At 45.8% G+C, this 23,789-nt stretch overlaps 1 protein-coding gene across 1 annotated transcript; it reads right to left on the bottom strand.

Moving 5' to 3' along the window:
* Positions 1-11,385: 11,385 nt before the first annotated feature.
* On the bottom strand, positions 11,386-20,273 carry LOC123451803 (auxilin-like protein 1). Its single transcript, XM_045128348.1, has 8 exons — positions 19,717-20,273; positions 12,909-16,518; positions 12,697-12,772; positions 12,468-12,538; positions 12,320-12,385; positions 12,141-12,230; positions 11,852-12,028; positions 11,386-11,736 (listed from the first exon to the last, which is right to left on the bottom strand). Exons 1-8 carry the CDS (start codon positions 20,103-20,105, stop codon positions 11,701-11,703), a joined length of 4,515 nt encoding a protein of 1,504 aa, XP_044984283.1. The 5' UTR covers positions 20,106-20,273; the 3' UTR covers positions 11,386-11,700.
* Positions 20,274-23,789: the final 3,516 nt, after the last annotated feature.

Here is a 23,789-nt window from a genome sequence, read left to right as displayed (position 1 = left end):
TGCTTGGAATACATGAATGGAATATAGTTCATGGAAGCCGGTACATATATGTTGGAAAACAGTATTTATTAATGCTGGAATATTTATTGTACTGAATGTATATTTGTCCGGGCACAACATATTATGGAAAGCCAGGTTGTTCATGGATTGGCTCCATGAATTGATAAAGCCTGTGAATTTGAATTATAATTCAAATTCAGCGTGCGACTCACACGTACATGCTTATGGGACATATTGCGGATGAGACTCCTTGATGGTTACTCATGATCGTGGTTGGTTAAGTTAACCTGGAGTCCTCACTTAAACAGATTATATCTGGACACTTATCTGCAATTTATACAGTTTAAAATAAACTGGAATAGCACTATATAAAGGTCCCTAACCCCTAGCCTCAAAAGATGATTGTGAGCGGAACCACGAAAAAGGATCGAGGAATAGGGGTTAGACCGTGTGCGTATATTTCTTACATTCCTCTCATCAGATCATAGCCAGTTCCTCACATCTGGTACTTAGAGCCATTTGATCGTGGAGATCCCACACACCACATCTACGCCACGCGATTCAGGCTCCAACAGCGGCGGGACGCCATGAACAAGCTGTTCTCCGAGGGGCGGTAGATCCAGGAGCTTCTTCAGCAGACTTCGCGGAGTCCCTCAACCACAAGTTCAAGGCACGCGGCGACAAGATCATACAGTCCATCAGCAAGATTCTCAAGGACACCACAGCGGCTTGTAGATGTTAATCATGTTTCTCATGTAGGATTAGGAAAGAAAGCCAAACCGAGTCCTAGTGGTATTAGGATTCCTAGTCCTAGTCTATTTCCATAGTCCCTTGTGGACGTGTATAAAAGACACCCTAGGGGTGTTGATTGTAACACCAGAAAAACGAAAAGCAATACAAAGCAAAGGCACGACACGAGCCTTTAGCCATCAAATCCATCGATCAGTTTTATTCGTGTCGCTAGTTACGCAAGTTCCGTCAAGTAGCCGGCCGAAGCAAGAATCGCGTAGGCACGCCTGTACAGCTGCATACGCACATTCAAAAGCCAACAATTGGTATCTAGAGCCTCGACGATCTACGATGACGGACAGCGACGCTGAGTCGGTCAAGTCCGGCAAAGGCGGTCCGAAGGCGAACAAGAACGACGACAAGGTGAAGAAGGGCGGCAAGTCAGCAACGAGTGGTGGAGGAACGAGCGGCGCCAACGTCCAGGCGCATCGCAACATCCCCATCCAGTACCCGATGCTCACCGACGCCAACTACGGCGTGTGGGCGGTGAAGATGAAGATTATTCTTCGATCCCTTCGAGTGTGGGAGGCCATCACGGACAACGACGTCGACGAGGAGCGCGACGAAGGTGCCATGGCTGCCATTGCCCAGTCTGTGCCGGATTCCGTGCTAATGACACTGGCGGAATTAGAGACGGCAAGAGAGGCGTGGAACGCACTCAAGGAGATGAGGATCGGAGAAGACCGCGTCACCAAGGCACGGGCACAAGTGCTGAAGCGCCAATTTCACAAGTTGCAGATGGAGGAAACTGAATCGGTGAATGACTACGCCATGCGTCTTACTACTTTGGTGGGAGAGATCCGCGCGCTTGGTGCAAAGCTCGATGAGACCGAGATTGTGGAGAAGTTTTTCAGTTCAATCACTGATAAATTCACGTACATCATCGGCACGCTCGAGCAGCTTTACGACATCGACGACATGACCATAACGGAGGCGATCGGACGATTGCGGACATGGGAAGAGAATGCTCGTGGCTGTCGGAAAGGCAAAGGAGGAGGTAGTGACCAACTCATGTACTCGCGCGCAAATTGGGAGGCCCCAAGTAGCAAAGGAAGGCGTGACGGTGGCGAAGGCTCAAGCAACACGAAGGGCGATGGACAAACCGGAAAAGGCAAAGGAAAAGACAAACCACAAGGTCGTGGTAAGGCGGGCCAATCTAAAGAGCAGAAACCACGGAACTCGGACTTGTCCGAGGTCAAGTGCTATAACTGCAATAAGATGGGTCACTTTGCAAAGGATTGTCCAAAGCCTAACAAGCGGGAGATCAAGGCAAATTTGGCAAAGCAGGAAGACGAAGGTCCAGGTCTTCTGATGGCCGAAGTTTGTGATCTCGCTGAAACGGTGGTTGTGAAACCAAGCCGGAAGGTGCTACTTCATGAGGAAAAAGTGACATCAAAGTTATCCGGTGATCAGAATGTGTCGTGGTATCTCGACATGGGTGCCAGTAACCACATGACGGGGTGCAAGGAGAAATTCCTCGAGCTGGAATACGATGTTGAAGGCTCGGTCAAGTTCGGTGATGGTTCAGCTGTGGAGATTTGCGGGCAAGGATCTGTCCTCTTTGAGGGTCTCACAGGAGAACATCGCATACTCACCGGAGTGTACTACATCCCACGGCTGCGCAACAACATCATCTCTATTGGGAAGCTTGACGAGAATGGATGCAAGGTGAATATAGAGAGCGGAGTGATTACGATCTTCGACAACCTCCGAAACGTGCTAGCTCGTGTTAATCGCACACGGAATAGGCTCTATATCCTCAACCTTGATCAATCTCAACCGGAGTGTTGGCTTGCCAAGAGTGATGATGATTCATGGTTATGGCATGCTAGATTTGGACACGTTAACTTCTATGCCTTGAAGAAGATGTCAAAGATGGAGATGGTATCCGGGATGCCAGTTATCGACCATGTTGATCGAGTATGTGACGGGTGCTTGGTTGGAAAACGGCACCGCATGCCATTCCTTGCTCAGTCTACCTATCGTGCAAGTGATGCACTCGAGCTGCTCCATGGTGATCTATGTGGCCCTATCACCCCGACAACTCACGCTGGAAAGAAGTATTTCTTCCTTGTGGTAGACGACTACTCGAGATATATGTGGGTCATTCTCCTACGATCTAAAGATGAGGCGTTTGAAGTGTTCAAGAAGTTGAAGGCTGCAACGGAGATGGAACACAAGTTGAAGGTTCGGCTCTACGGAAAGATCCCGGCGGAGAATTTACGTCGAATGAGTTCAACGACTACTGCGAGAAGATTGGCATAAAGAGGTTCCTCACGGCACCTTACACGCCGCAGCAGAATGGGGTCGTTGAAAGGCGCAATCGAACCGTCGTTGACATGGCAAGGAGTTTACTCAAGAGCAAGAACCTGCCGGGGACTTTTTGGGGAGAAGCTGTCTCGACGGCGGTCTATCTTCTCAACCGGGCTCCAACGAAGGCGGTGATCGACAAGACTCCGTATGAAGCAATTTACGGACGTAAGCCGAATGTGTCTCATCTACGAACGTTCGGGTGTGTGGCACATGTGAAGACGGCGGAGCCACATCTCTCAAAGCTTGCCGATCGTAGCACCAAGATGGTGTTCATCGGATACGAGAGCAGTTCTGGCACCAAGGCATACCGTTTCTACGATCCACAAACCAAGCGTCTACGGATTTCACGCGACGTCGTGTTTGAAGAAAACCAAGTGTGGAATTGGAGCGCCGCAGCCGACGATGCTCCAAACAGTAACATATTTGCAGTTGAATTTCCAACTGATGATGATGCAGGGGAGGATGTCCAGGTGGTTGGCAAGACGCCCAACCAAGGTGACCACAATGGTAGTGATCATCATGGTGCCGACACCGACGACGACGCGCATAGGTCACAAGGAGATAGCGACAACGCCGCGCACGACACGGGCGGAGATCTCGACGACAACATCGACAATGAGGCGCATAGTGACGACGACAATCAAGATGATGGTCACGGTCACGACGACTACACCGACGACATGGATGTCGATGACACACTAGGGTCTCAGCCGTCTTCCTCAAGTGCATCAACACCGACACAATTTGTGTCGCCTCCTTCGCAAGCCACAACGGACTCCTCAGGGCCTCGTCGCTACAAGACCCTCAAGAAAGTCTACAAGTACACAAAGCCAGATACGCTCGAATACTCCGGACTATGTCTTTTCGGAGTTGAGGAGCCGGCGAACTTCGTAGAGGCGAGCAAAAGTCCTAGCTGGACGCACGCCATGGATGAGGAGATGAAGGCAATTGAGAGCAATGGCACGTGGACTTTGGTAACCCGACCTCCAAACCAAAAGACGATAGGTTTGAAGTGGGTTTACAAGTTAAAGAAGGACACGGAGGGTGCCATTGTGAAGTACAAGGCAAGACTCGTTGCAAAGGGCTACGTACAACGTCAAGGAGTAGACTATGATGAGGTGTTTGCACCAGTTGCTTGAATCGAGACGGTGAGAGTGCTCCTAGCTTTGGCAGCACAAGAGGATTGGAAGGTTCATCATATGGATGTTAAATCCGCTTTCCTCAACGGCGATCTCATAGAAGAAGTGTACGTGGAACAACCCCTCGGCTACGAGAAGAAAGGCGAAGAAGGGAAAGTTTACAAGCTCAAGAAGGCACTTTACGGGTTGAAGCAAGCGCCAAGAGCCTGGAACTCAAAGTTAGACTGAAGTCTGGTCTCGCTCGGGTTCAAGAGATGTCCCCTCGAGCACGCAGTCTATACAAAGAACTCCAAAGGCTCAAATCTGCTAGTTGGAGTTTATGTCGACGATCTGATTATCACCGGAGATAGCGTACAAGAAATTGAATGTTTCAAGGCGCAAATGAAGAACAAGTTTAGCATGAGTGATCTGGGATTACTCAGCTATTACTTGGGCATCGAAGTGAAGCAAAGCTCCGGGGAGATTTCCCTATGTCAATCGGCTTACGTGGTCAAGTTATTGGACAAGTGTGGCATGTCAGATTGCTACGCGACACAAGTTCCAATGGACCAACGTCACAAGTTGAGCAAGCGTAGCTCAAATCCACCGGTGGACACCACAATGTATCGAAGCGTTGTGGGCAGCCTAAGATATTTGGTGCATACCCGACCTGACTTGGCTTATTCAGTCAGGATCGTGAGTCGTTTCATGGAGAATCCGACAACCGAGCACATGAGCGCGGTCAATCAAATCTTGCGCTATGTGAAAGGCACCATTAATATTGGTTGCATGTACAGAAAGGGAAAGGAAGGATTGATCCTTCGTGGATATTCTGATAGTGACATGGCAGGTGATGTTGATGACCGAAAGAGCACAACGGGCATGGTTTTCTACCTTGGCCCGAATCCGATTAGCTGGAATTCTCAGAAGCAAAAGGTGGTGGCACTGTCTTCATGCGAGGCAGAATACATAGCGGCAAGCACGGCGGCTTGTCAAGCAGTGTGGCTGAAAAGACTCCTAGCTATTCTTGCAAAGCGGGAGGTGCAGAAGGTGTCACCGAAGATCGATAACCAAGCTGCAATCTCGTTGTGCAAAAATCCGGTTCATCATGAAAGGAGCAAGCACATAGATACCCGGTTCCACCATATCTGGGAGTGCATTGAAGAAGGGTTGATCGAGGTTCAACATGTGAACACGAAAGACCAACTTGCCGATATTTTCACCAAGTCCCTCGGTCGACAAAAGTTCATCGAGATGAGGAGGAAAGTCGGAGTGCAAGAAGTGAAGTCAAGCAACAAGATTAAGGAGGTGAATGTAGATGTTAATCATGTTGCTCATGTAGGATTAGGAAAGAAAGCCAAACCGAGTCCTAGTAGTATTAGGATTCCTAGTCCTAGTCTATTTCCATAGTCCCTTGTGGACGTGTATAAAAGACACCCTAGGGGTGTTGATTGTAACACCAGAAAAACGAAAAGCAATACAAAGCAAAGGCACGACACGAGCCTTTAGCCATCAAATCCATCGATCAGTTTTATTCGTGTCGCTAGTTACGCAAGTTCCGTCAAGTAGCCGGCCGAAGCAAGAATTGCGTAGGCACGCCTGTACAGCTGCATACGCATGTTCAAAAGCCAACACGGCTCTCGACGGCCTCATCTCCACGTGGATCGACAGCGCCAGGACCGAGCTCAGCCTTGACGTCGAGCATATCTGTTCGGAGCTTGAGCGCTGCGGCAAGGATGAATCCGCAGGCAAGAGGGCAAGCTCATCGGCGGGCAAGGATGTTGGGGACGGTCGTGAAGCTCCCGCGGCGGACCCCCCTTGGCTTCAGCAAGTTCAACCGTGGGAAGGCGCATCACGTTTATGTGCCTCCTCCGGTCAGAGGTGCGCGTGATTCTGGCTCTCCCCATGAATTTTTTTTCGCCTCGCGAGTATGATGTTTCTGAAGTATCTGACGCCTACCAACCTGTGCCTCGCGTGGAACTACCTCGTTTCGACGTCGCGAACCAGCGTCTCTGGCAATCTCGACGCGAGGATTATTTCAAGCTCTGGGGCACTCCTGCGTCGAGGTGGATTTCCTTCGCTATGTCTGAAGGTGCAGCAGTGCGTTGTTTGGAAGCAGTGCAGCGCCGTTCACCAAATTTGCTCTGGCCAGAATTCTGTCAACTGTTGATGCAGAGGTTCGGCCGCAACCAGCAGCAGACTCTGGTTAGGTAGATGTTCTGCATTGCTCAGGAATCAACTGTGGTTGATTACATGGAACGGTTTGCCGAATTGTATGATCAACTCTGTGCCTATGAAGAGATGCCTGACAGTTTGTATTACACCACGAGGTTCATTGATGGGTTGAGGCCAGGGGTGCGCATGCGAGTAGCGTTGCAGAAACCACATGGCCTGGATACTGCTTATGATCTGGCCTTGCTCCATGAGGAATTGAGTGACACCAATTCAGTGGGTTTTCCTGCTAAGAAGCCTCCATCAACCACCAGATCCATGCCTAGTACTCAAATAGGCACTGATAAAAGGAATTTTGAAGTTACTAAACCTATTCCATCCGAGGACAAGTGGAGTGCTCTGCGTTCTTACAGGAGATCTGAAGGACTTTGTTTCACTTGTGGGGAAGAGTGGTCTAAATATCATCAATGCAAGGCTTCAGCTCAGCTTCACATTTATGCAGGAAATGATAGAGCACATACAGAATCATGAACAAACTTCTCAAGAGTGTTCAAACAGTGATTCTGATAATTTGATGATGTTGTCAGTTGCGGTAGTTTCTACTGAATCACATCCTCTAACACTGAAGCTAGGAGTTGTTGTGCAAGGGCAATCACTCATATTCTTGGTTGACTCTGGTAGTACTCACTGCTACGGCAACAAAAATCCTTCCCCGGCAACGGCGCCAGAAATCCTTCTGCTACTTCTCAAACAACAGCGCCAAAATTTGACACGTTGACGAAGACTTGCTTGCGTTGGTTTTTCCCTTGAAGAGGAAAGGGTGATGCAGCACAGGAGCAGCAAGATTTTACCTCAGTTTGAGAACCAAGGTATCAATCCAGTAGGAGAATCTCGTCAAGTCCAGAGTACCTGCGCAAACACAAAAGAGCTTGCACCCAACGCTTTAAAGGGTTGTCAACCCCTTCAAGATTGATTGCAAAGTGAGATCTGAAGGCGGAAAGTGCAACGAAGTAAAAAGTGTAAGGCTGAAAATATGGTGTGGAGTAGACCCAGGGACCATAGTGTTCACTAGAGGCTTCTCTCAAAATAGCAAGTATTACGGTGGATGAACAAATTACTGTCGAGCAATTGATAGAACCGCGCAAAGTCATGACGATATCTAAGGCAATGATCATACATATAGGCATCACGTCCGAGACAAGTACACTGATACTTTCTCCATCTACTACTGTTACTCCACATATCGACCGCTATCCAGCATGCATCTAGTGTATTGAGTTCATGACGAACAGAGTAACGCCTTAAGCAAGATGACATGATGTAGAGGGATAATCTCAAACCAATGATGAAACCCCCATCTTTTTACCCTTAATGGCACCAACACGATGCGTGCCTCGCTACCCCTTCTGTCACTGGGTGAGGTCACCGCACGGTATGATCCCAAAACCAAGCACTTCTCCCATTGCAAGAATCATAGATCTAGTTGGCCATACAAAACCCACAACTCGAAGAGAATTACAAGGATATGAAATCATGCATAAGAGAGATCAGAAGAAACTCAAATAAGATTTCTAGATAATCTGATCATAAATCCACAATTCATCGGATCTCGACAAACACACCGTAAAAGAAGATTACATCGGATAGATCTCCATGAAGATCATGAAGAACTTTGTATTGAAGATCCAAGAGAGAGAAGAAGCCATCTAGCTACTAGCTATGGACCTGTAGGTCTATGGTGAACTACTCACGCATCATCGAAGAGGTCATGGTTTTGATGAAGAAGCCCTCCGTATCCGAATCCCCCCTCCGGCAGAGCACCAGAACGTGCCCCAGATGGGATCTTGCGGAGACAGAAGCTTGCGGCAACGAAAAAGTATTTTTGATGATCTCCTGATTTTTTCTGGGATTTTAGGGAATATATAGGCGCAAAACCTAGGGCAGTGGTGGCCCAGGGAGCCCACAAGCCAGGGTGGCGCGCCCCCGTGGTCGCGCCATGAGGGCTTGTGGGGTCCCTGCAGGGCCCCTGTCCTGATTCTCCGGCTTCCCGATCTTTTTCTGTTTCGGAAAAAATCTTTTTGGCAGTTTCATTCCGTTTGGACTCCGTTCAAAATCCTCCTCTGAAAGGGGTCAAAACATGGAAAAAACAGGAACTGGCACTTGGCACTGAGTTAATAGGTTAGTCCCAAAAAATATATAAAAGGCATACAAAACATCCAAAGTTTGAAAAGATAATAGCATGAAACTATCAAAAATTATAGATACGTTGGAGACGTATCACTCACTCCTTCATCAACACTGCCTTGGTTCCTGAACTTCAAGGGATCAAAAATATTAACCCAATTGCAGTGACAGTTGCTGGTGGTGCTCAATTGTTGTGTTCTCAGGTTGTGCAACGATGTGATTTGGAATGTCAGGGTAATAAATTCCAGACAGATTTCAGACTCCTTCAGTTGGGCAGTTATGATGGGATTTTAGGATTGGATTGGCTGGCTAGTAATAGTCCAATGGTCATTGACTGGGAACAGAAATGCTTCTCTTTCCAAGATCAGCAGAAGGTCGTAACATTACAAGGTGAACTACCTAATCAATGTGCTTTCACAGTTATGAGCATAGAATTGTTCAGTGATGCAGAGTCTCCTGACCATATCCCAGAAGTGCAAGCTCTGTTGGACAAATTTGATGTTGTGTTTGAAGAACCAAAGGGCTTACCTCCCAGAAGGAAGTATGATCATACTATACCCTTGGTTCCAGGAGCTATACGTGTGGCTATCAGACCATATAGAGTAGCTCCTCATCTAAAGACTGAAACGGAAAAGCAAGTTCAAGAATTGTTAAAGAATGGTATGATTAGATTGAGCCACAACCCCTTTTCTTCACCTATCCTTATGGTTAAGAAAAAAAGATGGTGCTTGGCGTATGGTAATTGACTACACACATTTGAATGCTATCACAATGAAGAGTAAATACCCCATTCGTGCAATAGATGAACTATTGGAAGTTCACTAAGCACATTTAGGGCGTATGGTAATTGACTACACACATTTAGGGCTCACTGGTTACTACAGGAAGTTCACTAAGCATTATGGCATGATCAGCAGACCCTTGACTGAACTCCTGAAGAAAGGTATTGTGTTTGCTTGGACTCCAGATACTAAGACCGCCTTCACCACTGTCAAGCAAGCTCTAGTCCAAGCACCTGTACTAGCCTTACCTGATTTTGCCTTGCCCTTTGTTGTTGAGACTGATGCTTGTGACACTAGCATTGGTGCAGTCCTGATGCAAAATGGACACCCCTTAGCCTTTGTCAGCAAGGCTCTTGGGCCAAAAAACAGAGGACTATCTGTGTATGAGAAGGAATACTTAGCCATTCCGTTGGCAGTTGAACAATGTAGATCTTATGTATAGTTCCAAGAGTTCACCATTAAGATAGATTAGAAAAGCCTCATCCATCTTTCTAACGAGAGACTGCATACACCTTGGCAACAGAAAGTGTTTACTAAGTTGTTGGGGCTCAATTACAAGATCATCTGCAAAAAAAGGGCTAAAAACTCAGTTGTTGATGCCCTTTCCACAAGACCTCATCCACCTTCCCAACTATTAACTGTTTCCTCAGCACAACCTTCTTGGTTGCAGGAGATCTCTGACAGTTACATTGAGGATAACAAGGCTCAAGAGCTATTGCAGCAACTAGCAATTGATCCACCGTCCAAACCTCACTACACCTTGGTGAATGTCTTACTCGGGTACAAGAATTGTATTTGGATTGGTTGTGGTTAGAAGTTGCAAGCAAAGATATGCCATGCTTTCCATGTTATCCCAGCAGGAGGACATTCAAGATTCCCTGTCACTGACAGGAGAATACAATCCGTGTTCAAGTGGAATGGGATGAAAACTATGGAAGGACATTCAAGATGAAAACTATTGTTGCTCCTGTGGATGTGCCACCATGGTTCGAATCCAGAGCTATTGTGCAAGCTTCTGTGAGGCAACACTTACTCAGGACCCAGCAACGCATGAAGTTTCAGGCTGATAAACATAGAACTGACAGAACTTTCACTATTGGTGATCAGGTTTTTCTCAAAATGCAACCCTATGTGAAGTAGTCAGTGGCTCCAAGGATTAATCACAAGTTGTCATTCCGATATTTTGGGCCTTTTCAAATCCTGGAACGCATTGGCGAAGTGGCCTATCGTCTAGATTTGCGTGTCAACAGCAAGGTATACAGTGCAACCTTTGTTGCCTTCGCCGGATGTCGCCTTCGAAGTTCCAATGCGTGTCTTGCAACACCGAGTGAGGCGCAAGAACAATCGCTCCATTGCTCAGTTCTGGTGGAATGGAGTGGAGCAACACCTTCTGAGCCAACTTGGAAGACAAGGACGCCTTGTAGCAGATGTTTCCAAGGGCTCCGGCTTGGGGTCAAGCCGTTTCTCAAGAACGGGGGAATGTCAGCGCTCCTACCGAAGTTACTGAAGAAACAGAGGAGCAAGAGAATAACCAGCCTGCTCATGGGTTGTCGGACAGGCCCACTCGCAACCACAAATTACCCCAATGGCTTGCAAGCTCAGGCCTTGCAAGCTCAGGCCCACTCGCAATTACAAATTACCCCAATGGCTTGCAAGCCCATACTGGGCCCATTAAGGCGGGTGTAACAGCTCGGCCATTATAAGCCGGCGTACAGTGGATGTCTCGGTGGCGAAGAACGGATGGCTTCGGTCGGGCGCGATTGTGTGTGTGTGGTAGTGGTAGCTAGCTGTATGGTGGATGGATGATTGCTGTAATTCGAATTCCAGTTGAATCTAGATCTTAGCTAGTTCCTCTCATCAGATCCTAGTCAGTTCCTCATACTCCTGCCGGCAAGTAGAGGTAGCCGGGGCGTCAAGTTCGGACCATGTTTGTTGTAGGTTCAGGGGGTCTTTCTCCTTCACCTCCATCGACATTGCCACCTACAAACACAGGTGACCCAACTTTCGCCTCAAACTAAACCAGAGACTATAACTAGGTAACATTTCGACTTTTAAATCTTCAACTTCACCACAACCAAGGTGCCCGTTAGATGCCCTGCTACTGGACTGACTGACTGCTACCAAAGTCTGGACTGGAACATCGTAAATTCATTTCCAGAACAACAGAGCTCTCTCTTCCAACTGAACCCACTTCGAGTCTTCTACCCTCTAGAATGGTTACCTAGATCGAGCTGCCTATGTACAGCAATATCCAATGGAAAGAACCAACAATATGGCTATGCAACTAGCAAAATGAAATCTGCCTTCCGTCCATCCATCCATCCATCCATCACCGATCAACCCTAGCGCTCCTCCGAGGTGAACTTGTTCCAAGCATCCTGGGACACGATACAACGGTCGTATTAGTTACGAGTGCCATTTGAATGCTTTGCACGAATCTGAGTTTCAGAAAAGACGGTATGGAGGTGCAGATAGTCAAACTGGAGCACATACCTTTAGAAGATCGAAGACTTTCTCGCAGATGTACTTCTGCCTGATTGTCGCACCCCTTTGCTGCACCTTATCCGGATGGACGCACAGAGTCGCCTTCCTGTAGGCTTTCTTCACGGCGGCCGCTGTGATGAGGTCTGTGAGCGGCACCGGCTGCCAGCCACTGTCGGCTCCAAGGATCTGCCAGGGAAAAAAGGAAATGGCACGATGATATTTCTGTTCTGCATTCCATTACGTATATCTGTGTAAGACGTCTACAGATGTGCGACGCTCGAAACCAACGGCAGCTTACATATTGCAAAGTGGACAACAAGGCTCTCAGGTTTCCTTCCTTTCCATTCGACCACCTCTTGACCTCCGGGTCCAGGAAATCAGCCAACCTCTGAAACATCAAGAACAAACGCCGGGCCATGAATAAAAATGTGGATGCAGTGAGAGTATTGTTCTTCTGACCATGCCTAAATGTCTTACATGTTTCTCTGCCTGTTCTCTTTGAGCCATCAGGTCGCGCATGTTCTTCTCCGCAAGTGCTTTTGACTGAATTGGCAGTGCATATCAGCACAAAAACTACTGCAAAAAGGATACAGAAGTATAACTAGAGAAAGAAAAATATGCATACCACACGCTCAGTTGTACGTTGATGTCTCTCTATTCTTGCCTTATGCCTTAAAGCCGACTCGGAATCAACCACTACACCCAACAAAGACCATAAGATCAACAAATTATAAGACTCGCCAATTCATACATGGAAAACATTTTTTTCGTTTGAGGAACATAAATTGCATTTTGCTTAGTGGAAAAAACAATGTTCCATGCGTTAGAACAAAATATGTGGAAATAACAAGTACCTTTGCTACTAGAATCTGTGTTTCTTACGAACCCACTGGAAGTTGCCCTCTGAAACTGATTGTCCTGTCGAACATCCTGCTCATCCAAAACCAGGGTATGAATCTAGTCAGTATTTTGAATAAATATAACAAACAATAGTGATAATCACATGGTAATATTTGAAGCTCCTTCATATATCAGATGAAATACCATACCAACAAGCACAACTTACCTTGGAAGAGGATCTGATTTGTTCTCTGCGTTCTCTTGCCTCTGCAGCAGCCTTCTCGGCCTTGGCCTTCTTAATCGCCCTCTCCCGAGCTTCTGCAGTTGCTCGCTCAACTGCAGCCCGTTCTGCTTTTATCCGAGCTTCCGAATTTGCCCTCTCTTCTTTTAGCCGGGCCTCTGCAGAAGCCCTTTGCCGTGCTGCAGCAATCCTTTCCAGCGCCATTTTTTCTGCCTTTTCACGAGCTTCATTAAAAGACCTCTCATGAGCTTCTCTTATAGCTCTTTCAACAGCCTGAGCTTCTCTTGTGGCTCTTTCAACAGCAAGCTTATCCTTCTCCCTTTCCTTTTCCCTCTCCCTTTCCTCCTCTTCCAATTTTTTTCTTTCACTGACTTCGGCATTTTCTCTTTCTTTCTCCAATATCTTTTGCCTTTCTTTTGCTTCTTCCAGTCTCCAAGAAGCCTCTTTGTCCTTCTTCTCTCCTTTTTCTGTTATACTCCCCCTCTCTTTGGTTCTCTGAACCCGAGGTGTCTCTTTTCCTGACGACTCAGCGGAAACTGGGGATGGCCTTTCTGCAGGTTTTGGTACACTGTCACTCTTCTCTAAATGAGAATGTTGATGCTTTGGTTCTGCCTTTGATATCCTTTCTCTAGAGACCTTTCCTTCCATTTTATTTACCCTGCTTTTCTCTTCTTCGAATATTGTAAATCTTTCTGTGGGTAATTCTCTTTCTGCTTCTTGGCACACCTCTTTAATCTTGTGAACACCAGGAACATTTTCATAAGATAAATTAGAAGTAGCACTGTCACTCCTTTCTAGATGAGAATGTTGATGCTTTGGTTCTGCCTTTGATATCCTTTCTCTAGAGGCTTCCCCTTCCATTCTATTTACCCTGCCATTCTCTTCTTCAAATGTTGTCATTAATTCTCTTTCTGCCTCTTTGCACACCTGTTTAGTCTTGTCAACACCTGGAACATTTTCATTAGATGTCTGAGAAGTAGCAGATTCCACATTTTGAGGTAATTGTTGCACGCCTGAACTCATTTCTGGGCAGGAAGTTGGCTCGTCCTTTGAATTTACTGTTAATCTGGTGGGAAAATCATTAGAAGATTTGCCTTCATCTCCAGAACTCACGGCACTGCCCCTATCATCAACTGTTACATTATTACCCTGTGCATCCACATCACTTTCTCCTTTGTTGGTATCAGATGCAGATGTTGTTTGATCCTCCTGGTTAGCATGAGCTGATTTTTCTTCAGCATCTGTCTTCACACTGTTTTCTGAGGAGTTTTCTGCTTCTTTCCTTTCACAATCGGACTCAAGTCTATCAGTATCATGAGCTGACTCTGCTTCAACATCTGTCTTCTCACTGTTTTCTGAGTGGAGTTTTTCTGCTTCTTTCCCTTTACCATCAGACTCAAGTCTATCAGTCCCTTCTTCTGTTCTATTTTTCACTTCAACAGGCCCTAATGAACCCTGTATTTCTTGATCAAGGTCTCCTTTAATGAACTTGCTGGCTATCTCAAATACATTCAGCATGGTTGATACTACCGGATTGCTGGTTTGCTGAGTAATGTCACTCTCTTCAGAACACACAACATCCTGATCTGGAACTGACTCTTCAGAATGTGCGTGTGGACGAAGTTCAACCTCACCTTCAACTTTCTCTACTTTGGAGATTAGCGATTCACAGGGTACTTCAATTATCTTCTCATTTTCATTATGCAGGTACGATTCACCGACAAAACTAAACTTTTCCCTTCCATAAGTTTCAGCTTCATGCTCAGATTTATTCTGTACCCTTGGGGAACCTTGGGTTACACAAGATCCTTCAAGTTCCTCTAAAATCAATGATTTAATTTGACTTGCCTGGGAATTACCAACATTAGCAACTTCCGGAGGTTCTTGTGATGTTTTACTACTCCCTGAAATGCATTGCATCTCATCATCATATCTTACCTCTAGTCCCCCTTCGCTGTTTTTTGGCTCCTCTGATGTTCCTGTTGCTGAACCTTCACTCATACTACTGTTACCTAGATCAGTAGCATAGTTAGCAGAAGAGGAAGCCGATAATGAATTAGGAACATCCTTGATGAAGTCTACTTCAGGAGTGATCTCACTCATACAAGGAAGCTCAAAATTCCCATCATCATGACTTCCTTTAGAATTTTCAACAATCAGAAGCTCCTCCAACTGAGTGTTATCAACACCTTTATTTGCCACATTGTCTATAGAAGTTTCCAGAACTGTAGACGCCCTATCCTCCCCTTTCTCCATTGGAACTGCCCTGGCTTCTTTCTGATTTTCCTCTTTCACTCCCGAATCACTGGCATCACTAACATCCCACAGTTTTTCGTATCTTTCCAGGTCAGAGCCTTGCGTGGTAACTTTAGTTTTACCCTTTTCGCCCTCGCCGGGTTCAGTGACAGGCTTTGATCTCCCACAGTTATCTTCCTTCCCTCTGACTGTACCAGTCTGACATTTCTGATAATCTCCAGTGAGCTCAAAATATTCATCACCTGATCTCCAGTTACCTAATTTCTCTATATTACTGGAGGTTTGACAGGGCATAGTGTGAGTTCGCATCATCTGCTGAGGCTTCTTCAATGGCAGTACCATTTTTCCACTATCATCGTGATGATTTGATCCGACTGCATTAATTTGTTGGTGCTTGTCAAACGCAAAATTCTCCGAGTCATTATTTTCGTTAGCTGGCTTTTTCACTGACAGATTTTCTTCAAATGCATATACTTCTACAGGAGCCTTGATTTCTACAGATCTTGTGCTTCTATGATGACTTGCCTTCTTCCGAATTTTAAAACTGTCACCTTTTCTCTCCATCAGTTCCTTTGCAGCTCTTAGCCTAGCCTCAGCATATTCCATTGCCTCCTTCATAGCGGCTGCAGCAGAACTGGGATTGGCCTCAGTGTTAGACAAAGCAGCATCAGCTCTTTTCTCGGCCCGAGCAAGCTTCGTACTTGCAGGGATATGAACAGAAGTTGGAGCGCCGCTGTGATTTGCAAAATGGACATCTCCTTTTGCTGCACTTTCTTTCTTGTTGAGCACTTTAGGTTGCTGTCCCGAGGGTGGTAGTGGTACTTTTGGTTGTGTTTGCACATTAGCAGTAGATACCCTCATAAATGCATAATCTGCAAAAGGTTTTCCGTTACTGAGTGCTGCATGACTATCGGATTTCTGTTTACTATCAGTTGCAGAAACATTTTCGGAAAGAGGTGGACATTCTGGCATCTGCTGCTTCTGATCAAAAGTGAAGTCACTCTCAGGACTTCTCACATTGGCAGTTACAGAGGTTGATGGAGACTTCTTTCCTCTGTCTCCATTAGCCATTATACCATTATCCCTTTTTGAAACATGATTAGTTGTCGGGGCAGGTGAAAAATTGGAAGAACCAACCACATAATCAACTGAAGGGTGAACTGTGCAAGTAGTCATCTCAACTAGATCATCCGGTTTCGCTTGGGCAGTCTTGTAATATGACATGACGAATTCCCGACTATCCGGAAGTGAGGGGATTGGAGAAGACTCATGCTCTTTAAAGTGTTGATGAAGTGTAGATTGCTCAGCATCCAGCCTAGATTCATTGTTTACCAATGATCTGTTAAAAATGAAACCAGTGATGGTTAATTTAGCTATAAATATGACTTGTGCACTTTATTCACTCAAGTTCCAGAGTAACAAGCGTCAATAAATCCAAAACGCAATTATGGTCACCAATTTTTTTTAGCAAAGGTACATTTAAAAATGTAGGACAGGACATTTATCGCATACCACGAATAAAAGAAAGAACCTCTAAAAATAACTGAAACATGGCACAAGTATAAAAAAAATGGTTATACACTGAGGAACTATCTGCTTTTACATAATGTAGTTTGGCACCACTGGGCATCCTTATAAGGAATGTCTAAGCAATTCTGAACACAAGGCAATGCGATAACTGAGAAGCCTCTCATCCATGGACAAACAATACATGCCAGATTCTGAAGTGTCCATAGTAGTGTAAAATATATGCTTGTTTGAAAAGGTGTTGTCTATTTTTTTTACTGTTATGTTCATAGAAACATATATCAACATGTTCGTCAAATTTTACATTAAGATGACACCTCAGGAATATAGAGGGTCCATACTAACACAACTGGCATAACCACCAAATCTTGCAATTTCAATATTCAGATGATATGATTTCACCATAAAATTTATGTTCGAATAACAAGGAACTGCAGATTATTTTCTCCTAGATGCACCTCACAAGAAAAGAAAAATGCATAGGTTGATCACAGACAGTAGATATAACATATATATATAACTAGTACATCATAGTTATGTGACTCACTAGCTTCATCGGCATCATACCCAGATTAACATTACAGCACATAGTTCACAGATTTCAGTACGTAGAGCTAATCAAGATAACCAACTACTCTAACCGACTACATTAATGTTACACAGTAGTGCTTCCCTGTCCTACCCCAACTTAATCAACCCCCTGGTGTTTCCTATCATGTGATCTGTTTCTGCTGGTTGAGATGTTAGAGGTGGCCCACCACCTTTACATAGTCCTCTAAATCCTGAATAATGCATCTGTTAACTCCTCTATCTGTTGACATTGGCGTGAACTAAAGAGAGGAAAATGTACGAAAAGGTACTTTCCAAGCCAATTGCTAAATGCAGAGGGAAATCAACGTGATCTCCTTCTCCCATCTCATAGGGTAATCGTTCTGCTTGTCGTGTTCCAACCAGCAGTGGCCTAGCAATGAAGCTTGTAGTGCTCCTTGCAACACCAACTTCTTGTGCCTAGCTTGTGGAGCAAGATCACGGCACACTCATCGATAACACTTCTTGCAGTGTGAAACATCAACTATGTGTTCCACTTGTGGTGTACTGGTGTTTTTGGCAGTACATATGACACTGACCTGGCTGATTTCAGCTATATTGCTGAGCTCAAGCAGCTCAGCTCCTTTCACATGAAGCAGTAGGCGACTTCTCGCTACGTGCTGCAAACGCCATTTTTTGGCGCTAAACGGTATGGTGGGACCCGCTGTTATGACCTCAGCCAACAAAAATGTGACATGTACTGGGAAACAACAATCGTAAAGAGAAGTTCGGTGAGCAAATAAAGGAACGGCTATTACTGGCCTAATACGACAAATAAGGATATTGCCTATTACCCTATCACTGGGAGTTTTGGTGGTGCATGACCCTGACCTGGCTGATTTCAACTATATAATGCTGCGCTCAAGTAGCTCCTATAGTTCTATTACGGCAACGGCTCCTTCCCCAGGAAGAGGTAGGCGACTGCTGGCCACTGGCTGCAAACTCAGCCCTTTGGCAAAGTAACATAAGGGGAATGCCGTTTTTTGGCGGTAAGCGATAGAGTGGGACCCACTCTTATGACCTCAGCCAACAAAAATGCGACGTGTACTGGGAAACAACTATCGTAAAGAGAAGTGCGGTGAGCAAATACAGAAACGCTTATTACCGGTATGCAACGACAAATGAAGACAAGCCTAGCCTACTACCGGACGCCATCTACAACCGACAACTGAAGCACATCCAACCTCGCATATCGATATAATTACATGCACGTCCAACATTTCTCGTCTGCTGAACTTGCAAGCTTTCATCATCTCTGAGACTACATGGTTGTGGAACTCAATGACCAAGGGGCAAGCTGACACCAACTACACTTGTTCCACAACTACCTCGGCAGGCTGACGCCAGCCTAAAGCATACACTTGTTCCACAACTACGCCGGCAGGCTGACACCAATCTGAAGCATACACTTGTTGAATGGCTACGGCGATTGTCAAGCTTGCATCCTAAGAACCCTTCCAGTTCTATCAAAGCCACCGTCCATTAGCACTGAAAACATTTCTCTTTGAGCGCACCAACCTCTTCTTCACAATTCAGCTATTTTATCCATGTGAGGCACAAACCACGCTAGTAAATTCCAGAGACCACACGAGGACCTCGATTAGGAAAGCATTACCTAACATGGCCAGGACTTCATGATATCCAACTAACACACACACACACACACACACACAGAGGCAGGCAGGCATCTTAATTCCACCATAATGTATGCACCCCAAAACGTACCATGAACACCCTAAGAGACTGAAGCCAGTCTGTAATCGCCACCATGTCTGAAAACAGCTCACCATTTCAGGGCTAATGTGGAAAACCAGGCGGCAGCAAAGTCGTCACTCAGCACTTTCTTTCTCTGAGAGAGATTCCATAATACTTTGGGGAATTCTTGATGCTCCATGAGTGGCATCTCCAGCCTCTAAAGCTCGGAATAATTAGCAAAGGTAACAGCACAGTGTTGCCTAAAAAAATGGCTGTCTTTAGGAGTAGAGAAAGGGGCGAACTGAAGGAAAGGAAAAAAGGAGTCGGGAAATCCTCAGACCGTGAGACCGGAAAGAAGATGTAACCGGAAATCGGAAATCGGAGATCGTCGTGGTTTACATCGGCCCATCTCGCGGCCAGTGCGGGGACATTTCAGGCGGCGGCGGAGGGAGATACGGCTCGCCCGTAAGCCATTGGAGCACAGGGGAAAGGAGAAAAGAAAAGGACTGCGGGCGGGAGGGGAGATGGGGCATGAACGGAGGAGCGAGCGAACCTGTCGTGGTTTACATCGGCCCATCTCGCGGCCAGTGTGAGGACATTTCAGCAGGCGGCGGCGGCGGGGGGCAGGGCTCGCCCGGACGCCATTGGAGCACAGGGGAAAGGAAAAAAAAGAAAAAGGACTCCGGGCGGGATGGGAGATGGGGCGTGAACGGGCGGGCGAGCGAACCTGTAGGAGCTCCCGCCGCTGGACGAGGCGATCTCCTCCTCCTGCGGCTGCTCAGGTGCCGGCACCGCCGGAGCGGGCGCGTCGCCGAAGAGGTCCTCGTAGGGCGCGGCGAAGTCCGCGAAGGCGAAGCGGCCGAAGATCTCGCGGTAGTCGCCCGCCGCGGCGGCACCGCCGGAGGGGACGGCGGCAACGGGCGGCAGGTCGAGGTAGGGGATGGAGCAGGCGGCGGCGGCGCCCCCGAACACCTCGGCGTAGTCGAGCGGGGGGCCGACCACGGCGGCGGCCCCGAACGGCGCGGCGGCGAAGCGCGGCGGCCCGCCGAAGACGTCCCCGTAGGAGGCCGCCGGCGCCTTCCGGTGGTGCCTCCGCTCCCTCCGCGGCCCATCCATGGCCGCTGGCGGCGCAGCCACCGCCCGCCCGCGCGCGCTGTAGGGGCTCCGCTACCCCCTTCTCTGCCTCGCTGGTGGGCGGTGCGGAGGAGCGGAGCGGAGCAAAGGTAGGGGTTTGGGTTTGGGGCGAGGGGAGGGGAGGGGAGGGGAGGGGAGGCGACAGGACAGAGGAGGTGGGGGAGTGGGCTCTTCTCTTTTTCTGCTTTCATCGGGCACTAGAGCGCGGCGTTGACGGGGTCGCTGTCGCGTGGGCCCGACGGCCCCTGGTTCGGTGGGGCCGGACGGAGAAAGAAGGGTCGCCGAGTTTTTATTTATTTTTAATAATTAATTAATGGGTGGAGCGGGCGGAGGGACGGTGGAAGCGCGTCGGGGTCTTGTCGCTTGCTGCCTGCCGGTGGCGGTGCCGGCCGGCCGGTTTCCCACCGGCATGCGCCCGCGGTCCGCGGCGGCGCCGGCAGGGGCCGGATGCCTCCTGGCACGAATCTTGATGCCTAGATCCCACGCTTCTCGTCACAACCAGGTTTATTACGACAGGCATTTTATACCAAGCAGCAAAACATGAGAGGAAACCACACCCAACTTTATTTGTAGGACAAAAGCAAAAAAAACTGATGGCACTCACATGGTGCCAAATCCTGCTATCAGTATGACAGCATACTCCAACGAGTAGACCCCTTTCTTTTTTTTTTTTTTGAAACCCAACGAGTAGCCCTTTGAAATAACAAGGCCGTCTCCGTTTCATTTTCCTTTTGGAAACACAACATGTTAGGAGCAACGGCGAGGGTTCAGCGTATAATCCTTTCCAACAGAAAATAAAAATGAAAAAATGTTGTTGATAGTGAGTCTGTTCGATGTTCCGTTATGGAAAAAGTCCAAAATAAACCTTGAATTTGTAGACGAAAGATAAATTGAACTTTGAAATCAGCACACCAAACTATCTGATCCCGGTCTATTTTCAACCTTAAGAGTGTCACGCTGGGAATTGCTGACGTGGCAGTCAAATCGGGTCGGCCCATTAAATCAGTCGCTTGCACGCCCGCTCTGCCATGGTTTAACCCATTTTTTTACACATGCCTAATTTTTCTCAATACATGAAGTACATTTTCAACACGCGCATGAAATATTTTTGATGCACTTTTGAGATTTTTCAAATATCTTATGTACACTTTTGAAAAATACATATTTTCAACTTTATTTTGAATACACGGTAACGTTTTGCCAAATGCATGTTTAACATTTTCTGAAAAATATTCATGTTAATGGTTAAATTTCAGTCCTCTCATTAAATCACTAGCATTTGTTGTAGTGGCTTGTGCGACGAGCTCAGCAGCAGCTGGTTGCAAGTTCGACTCTCCTGATTGTTTATTAAAGGGAAGAAAACTCACTTCTAATGCGGTAGGCCGGCCAGAATAAACGAATACAAAAAAAAGACATCTCGCTTTGCGCGTGTAACATTTTCGTAATACATGTTTTCGACACTTTTTGAATAAACAGTGACATCTTTTGAAATAGACGTCGCACATTTTCTTCGTGTGAAAAACTGTTGGAATTCTGAATATTTTTTCGTAAATGTGATTTTTTTTATAACCGCGGACGGTTTTTAAAACTTTGAATATAATTTCAAAAGTACAGTCATTTCAAAATAATTAAATTTGGGCCAAAAATAAGAAACATAAGCAGTTCTTAACTTCTAAATAATTTTAGAAATATGCGAACATTTTTGAAACTACACGAATTTCTGTTGTGCTATAGTGGGCCAGCCCAAATTCTCGTCCGTGAGAGAAGAAAGCTATCCCGGTCGGGATTATAGTAATCCCAGTGTGTCAAACAGGTCTAGGGTTTAAAATAGACCGGGATTACAAGTTCAGAGTGCCAATTTCCAGAATTCAAAATTCAGGGTTTAATTTAGCTTTCGTCTACAATTTCAAGGTTTGTTTTGGACTTTTTCCTTCCGTTATCCATGAATCAACTTCTATGAAACATGTTGCCGACTTGCTTGCACATGGATGCACTTCTATAGGTGGTTAGAAGGCAAGGCATGTTTGTGGTCAACCATAGTATTCAATTGTATTGTGCGGCATCTCGAGTATCAGTCACTCTTCCGGTTGAGTTTTGAAAAGACACCTTCGTTTTTTGTTTTAGGGGTCAAACTTTGACGATGAATTTGATTAGCAAAATATAGAGTGTACGTTACAAATATATGAAATGTCGCTCCGGTGCTCAAAATAAATTTCTATGATGTTCTTAATGACATCATTTTTGTTACATAAAGATAGTGTTTTCTTTGGGAAGAATGGCATGGCTATATAGCAAATGTGTTTATTCCTGTCCAATGTAGACGAAATATTTGCAAGTACCATATTCTTCCGTGACTATGCATGACTAAATATTTTCCATATGTTGCCCATCATTAGGATGCAACTTTCCAAAAAGCCATAAAAATGTGCCATTTCAACAACTATAGAACTAGAAACTGCTTCAAAAAGTTAAGAAAAAGTTAAGAATACAGAGGGTGACTAGAACACTACCGAGCAAACTCCTTGTTTGATCCCTCGACCATTTCATTACCCCAATCTAAACTGAACACAAACTCGAGCAACAAATTTCACTCTATGCTTCAACCGAAACAAACTCGACTAGTAGAGACTTCTATGGAATCCATTACTATGGTCTCAATTCCGTAATGTCCTCAAACTTTATTTTTCTCAGGAAATCCAATATGTTTGCATTGTATCTCTCTTCATCCGACCTTTAAGGGCTTTTTTTACGCAAAGGATTTGTATAGTCATTTTGAAGGATTTTAATCCTTATAATTATTTCCTAGTTTTTTTTTCCAAAGATCCATTCTTCTAGATTTTAGGAAAGATTCAAATTTATTTTTTCCGCTCAATAAAAAATCAATGCAGTCCAATGGTATTGAATATGGCATGACCCTTATTGATGTGTGTTCTCTATTCCCGCGTTGTGGAAATCCTGTGAATCAAAGAGCCCCTAAAATTCATGTGCTCAACCAACTAATTTACCAAATCCAATAGAAACAAGTGGCATCCTAAACTTGCAACCGAAGTATATGTGAAGATATAACATAGCTCAACTTAATCATGACAAGATAGTAACACCAGTTAGTGTTTTTCTAGTATAACAATGATACATAAGCCATGCATGCTATTGTTTTATGATAACGCACGGAACAAAAGTCGGGTCGAACTCTAATCATGGTAGCACATTGCTACCTCTTACCGTCCAGCAGCGACAAATCTATGTGACCCCTACTTAAAGAAGTAAGGAAACATCTCCCACCACTCCTTCGACTTCCATTGCAACTCTACGACTGCTGCCTACCTAGGATTCTATTACATTCTGGATTATTTTTTTAATCGAGGATATGATCACGTATATATAATCATGCATGTTAGAGGAGGAGTCCGGATTCGGAGTGGAAAAAATTTATTAACACACCATGTATATATGATTATATGATACAAATGATGACTACAAGATACATGTACTCAATCATAAACTATTATTGAATAAATACAACATTGTGAGGGGGGGGGGCTACACACTTGCTGGTATTATGTTGTGGAAATCACATTTTTGTAATTTATTTAGATATGTTCATATATTGACCCCTTATTTAGTTGTGACTAGGCCGCCCCAACCATCGCCCCCGTCCCGATCGTC

Source organism: Hordeum vulgare, chromosome 1H (assembly GCF_904849725.1).
Source record: "Hordeum vulgare subsp. vulgare chromosome 1H, MorexV3_pseudomolecules_assembly, whole genome shotgun sequence".
Taxonomy (NCBI): Eukaryota; Viridiplantae; Streptophyta; class Magnoliopsida; order Poales; family Poaceae; genus Hordeum; species Hordeum vulgare.
This window is presented reverse-complemented; position numbering and strand designations above follow the sequence as displayed.

Coding starts and splice junctions, on each gene's coding strand:
- LOC123451803 (XM_045128348.1), bottom strand. CDS start 20,105: ATGGATGGGCCGCGGAGGGAGCGGAGGCACCACCGGAAGGCGCCGGCG. Junction 12,773..12,908: donor AAATCAGATCCTCTTCCAAG/GTAAGTTGTGCT, acceptor TTGGATGAGCAG/GATGTTCGACAGGACAATCA. Junction 12,386..12,467: donor AACGTACAACTGAGCGTGTG/GTATGCATATTT, acceptor CTGCCAATTCAG/TCAAAAGCACTTGCGGAGAA.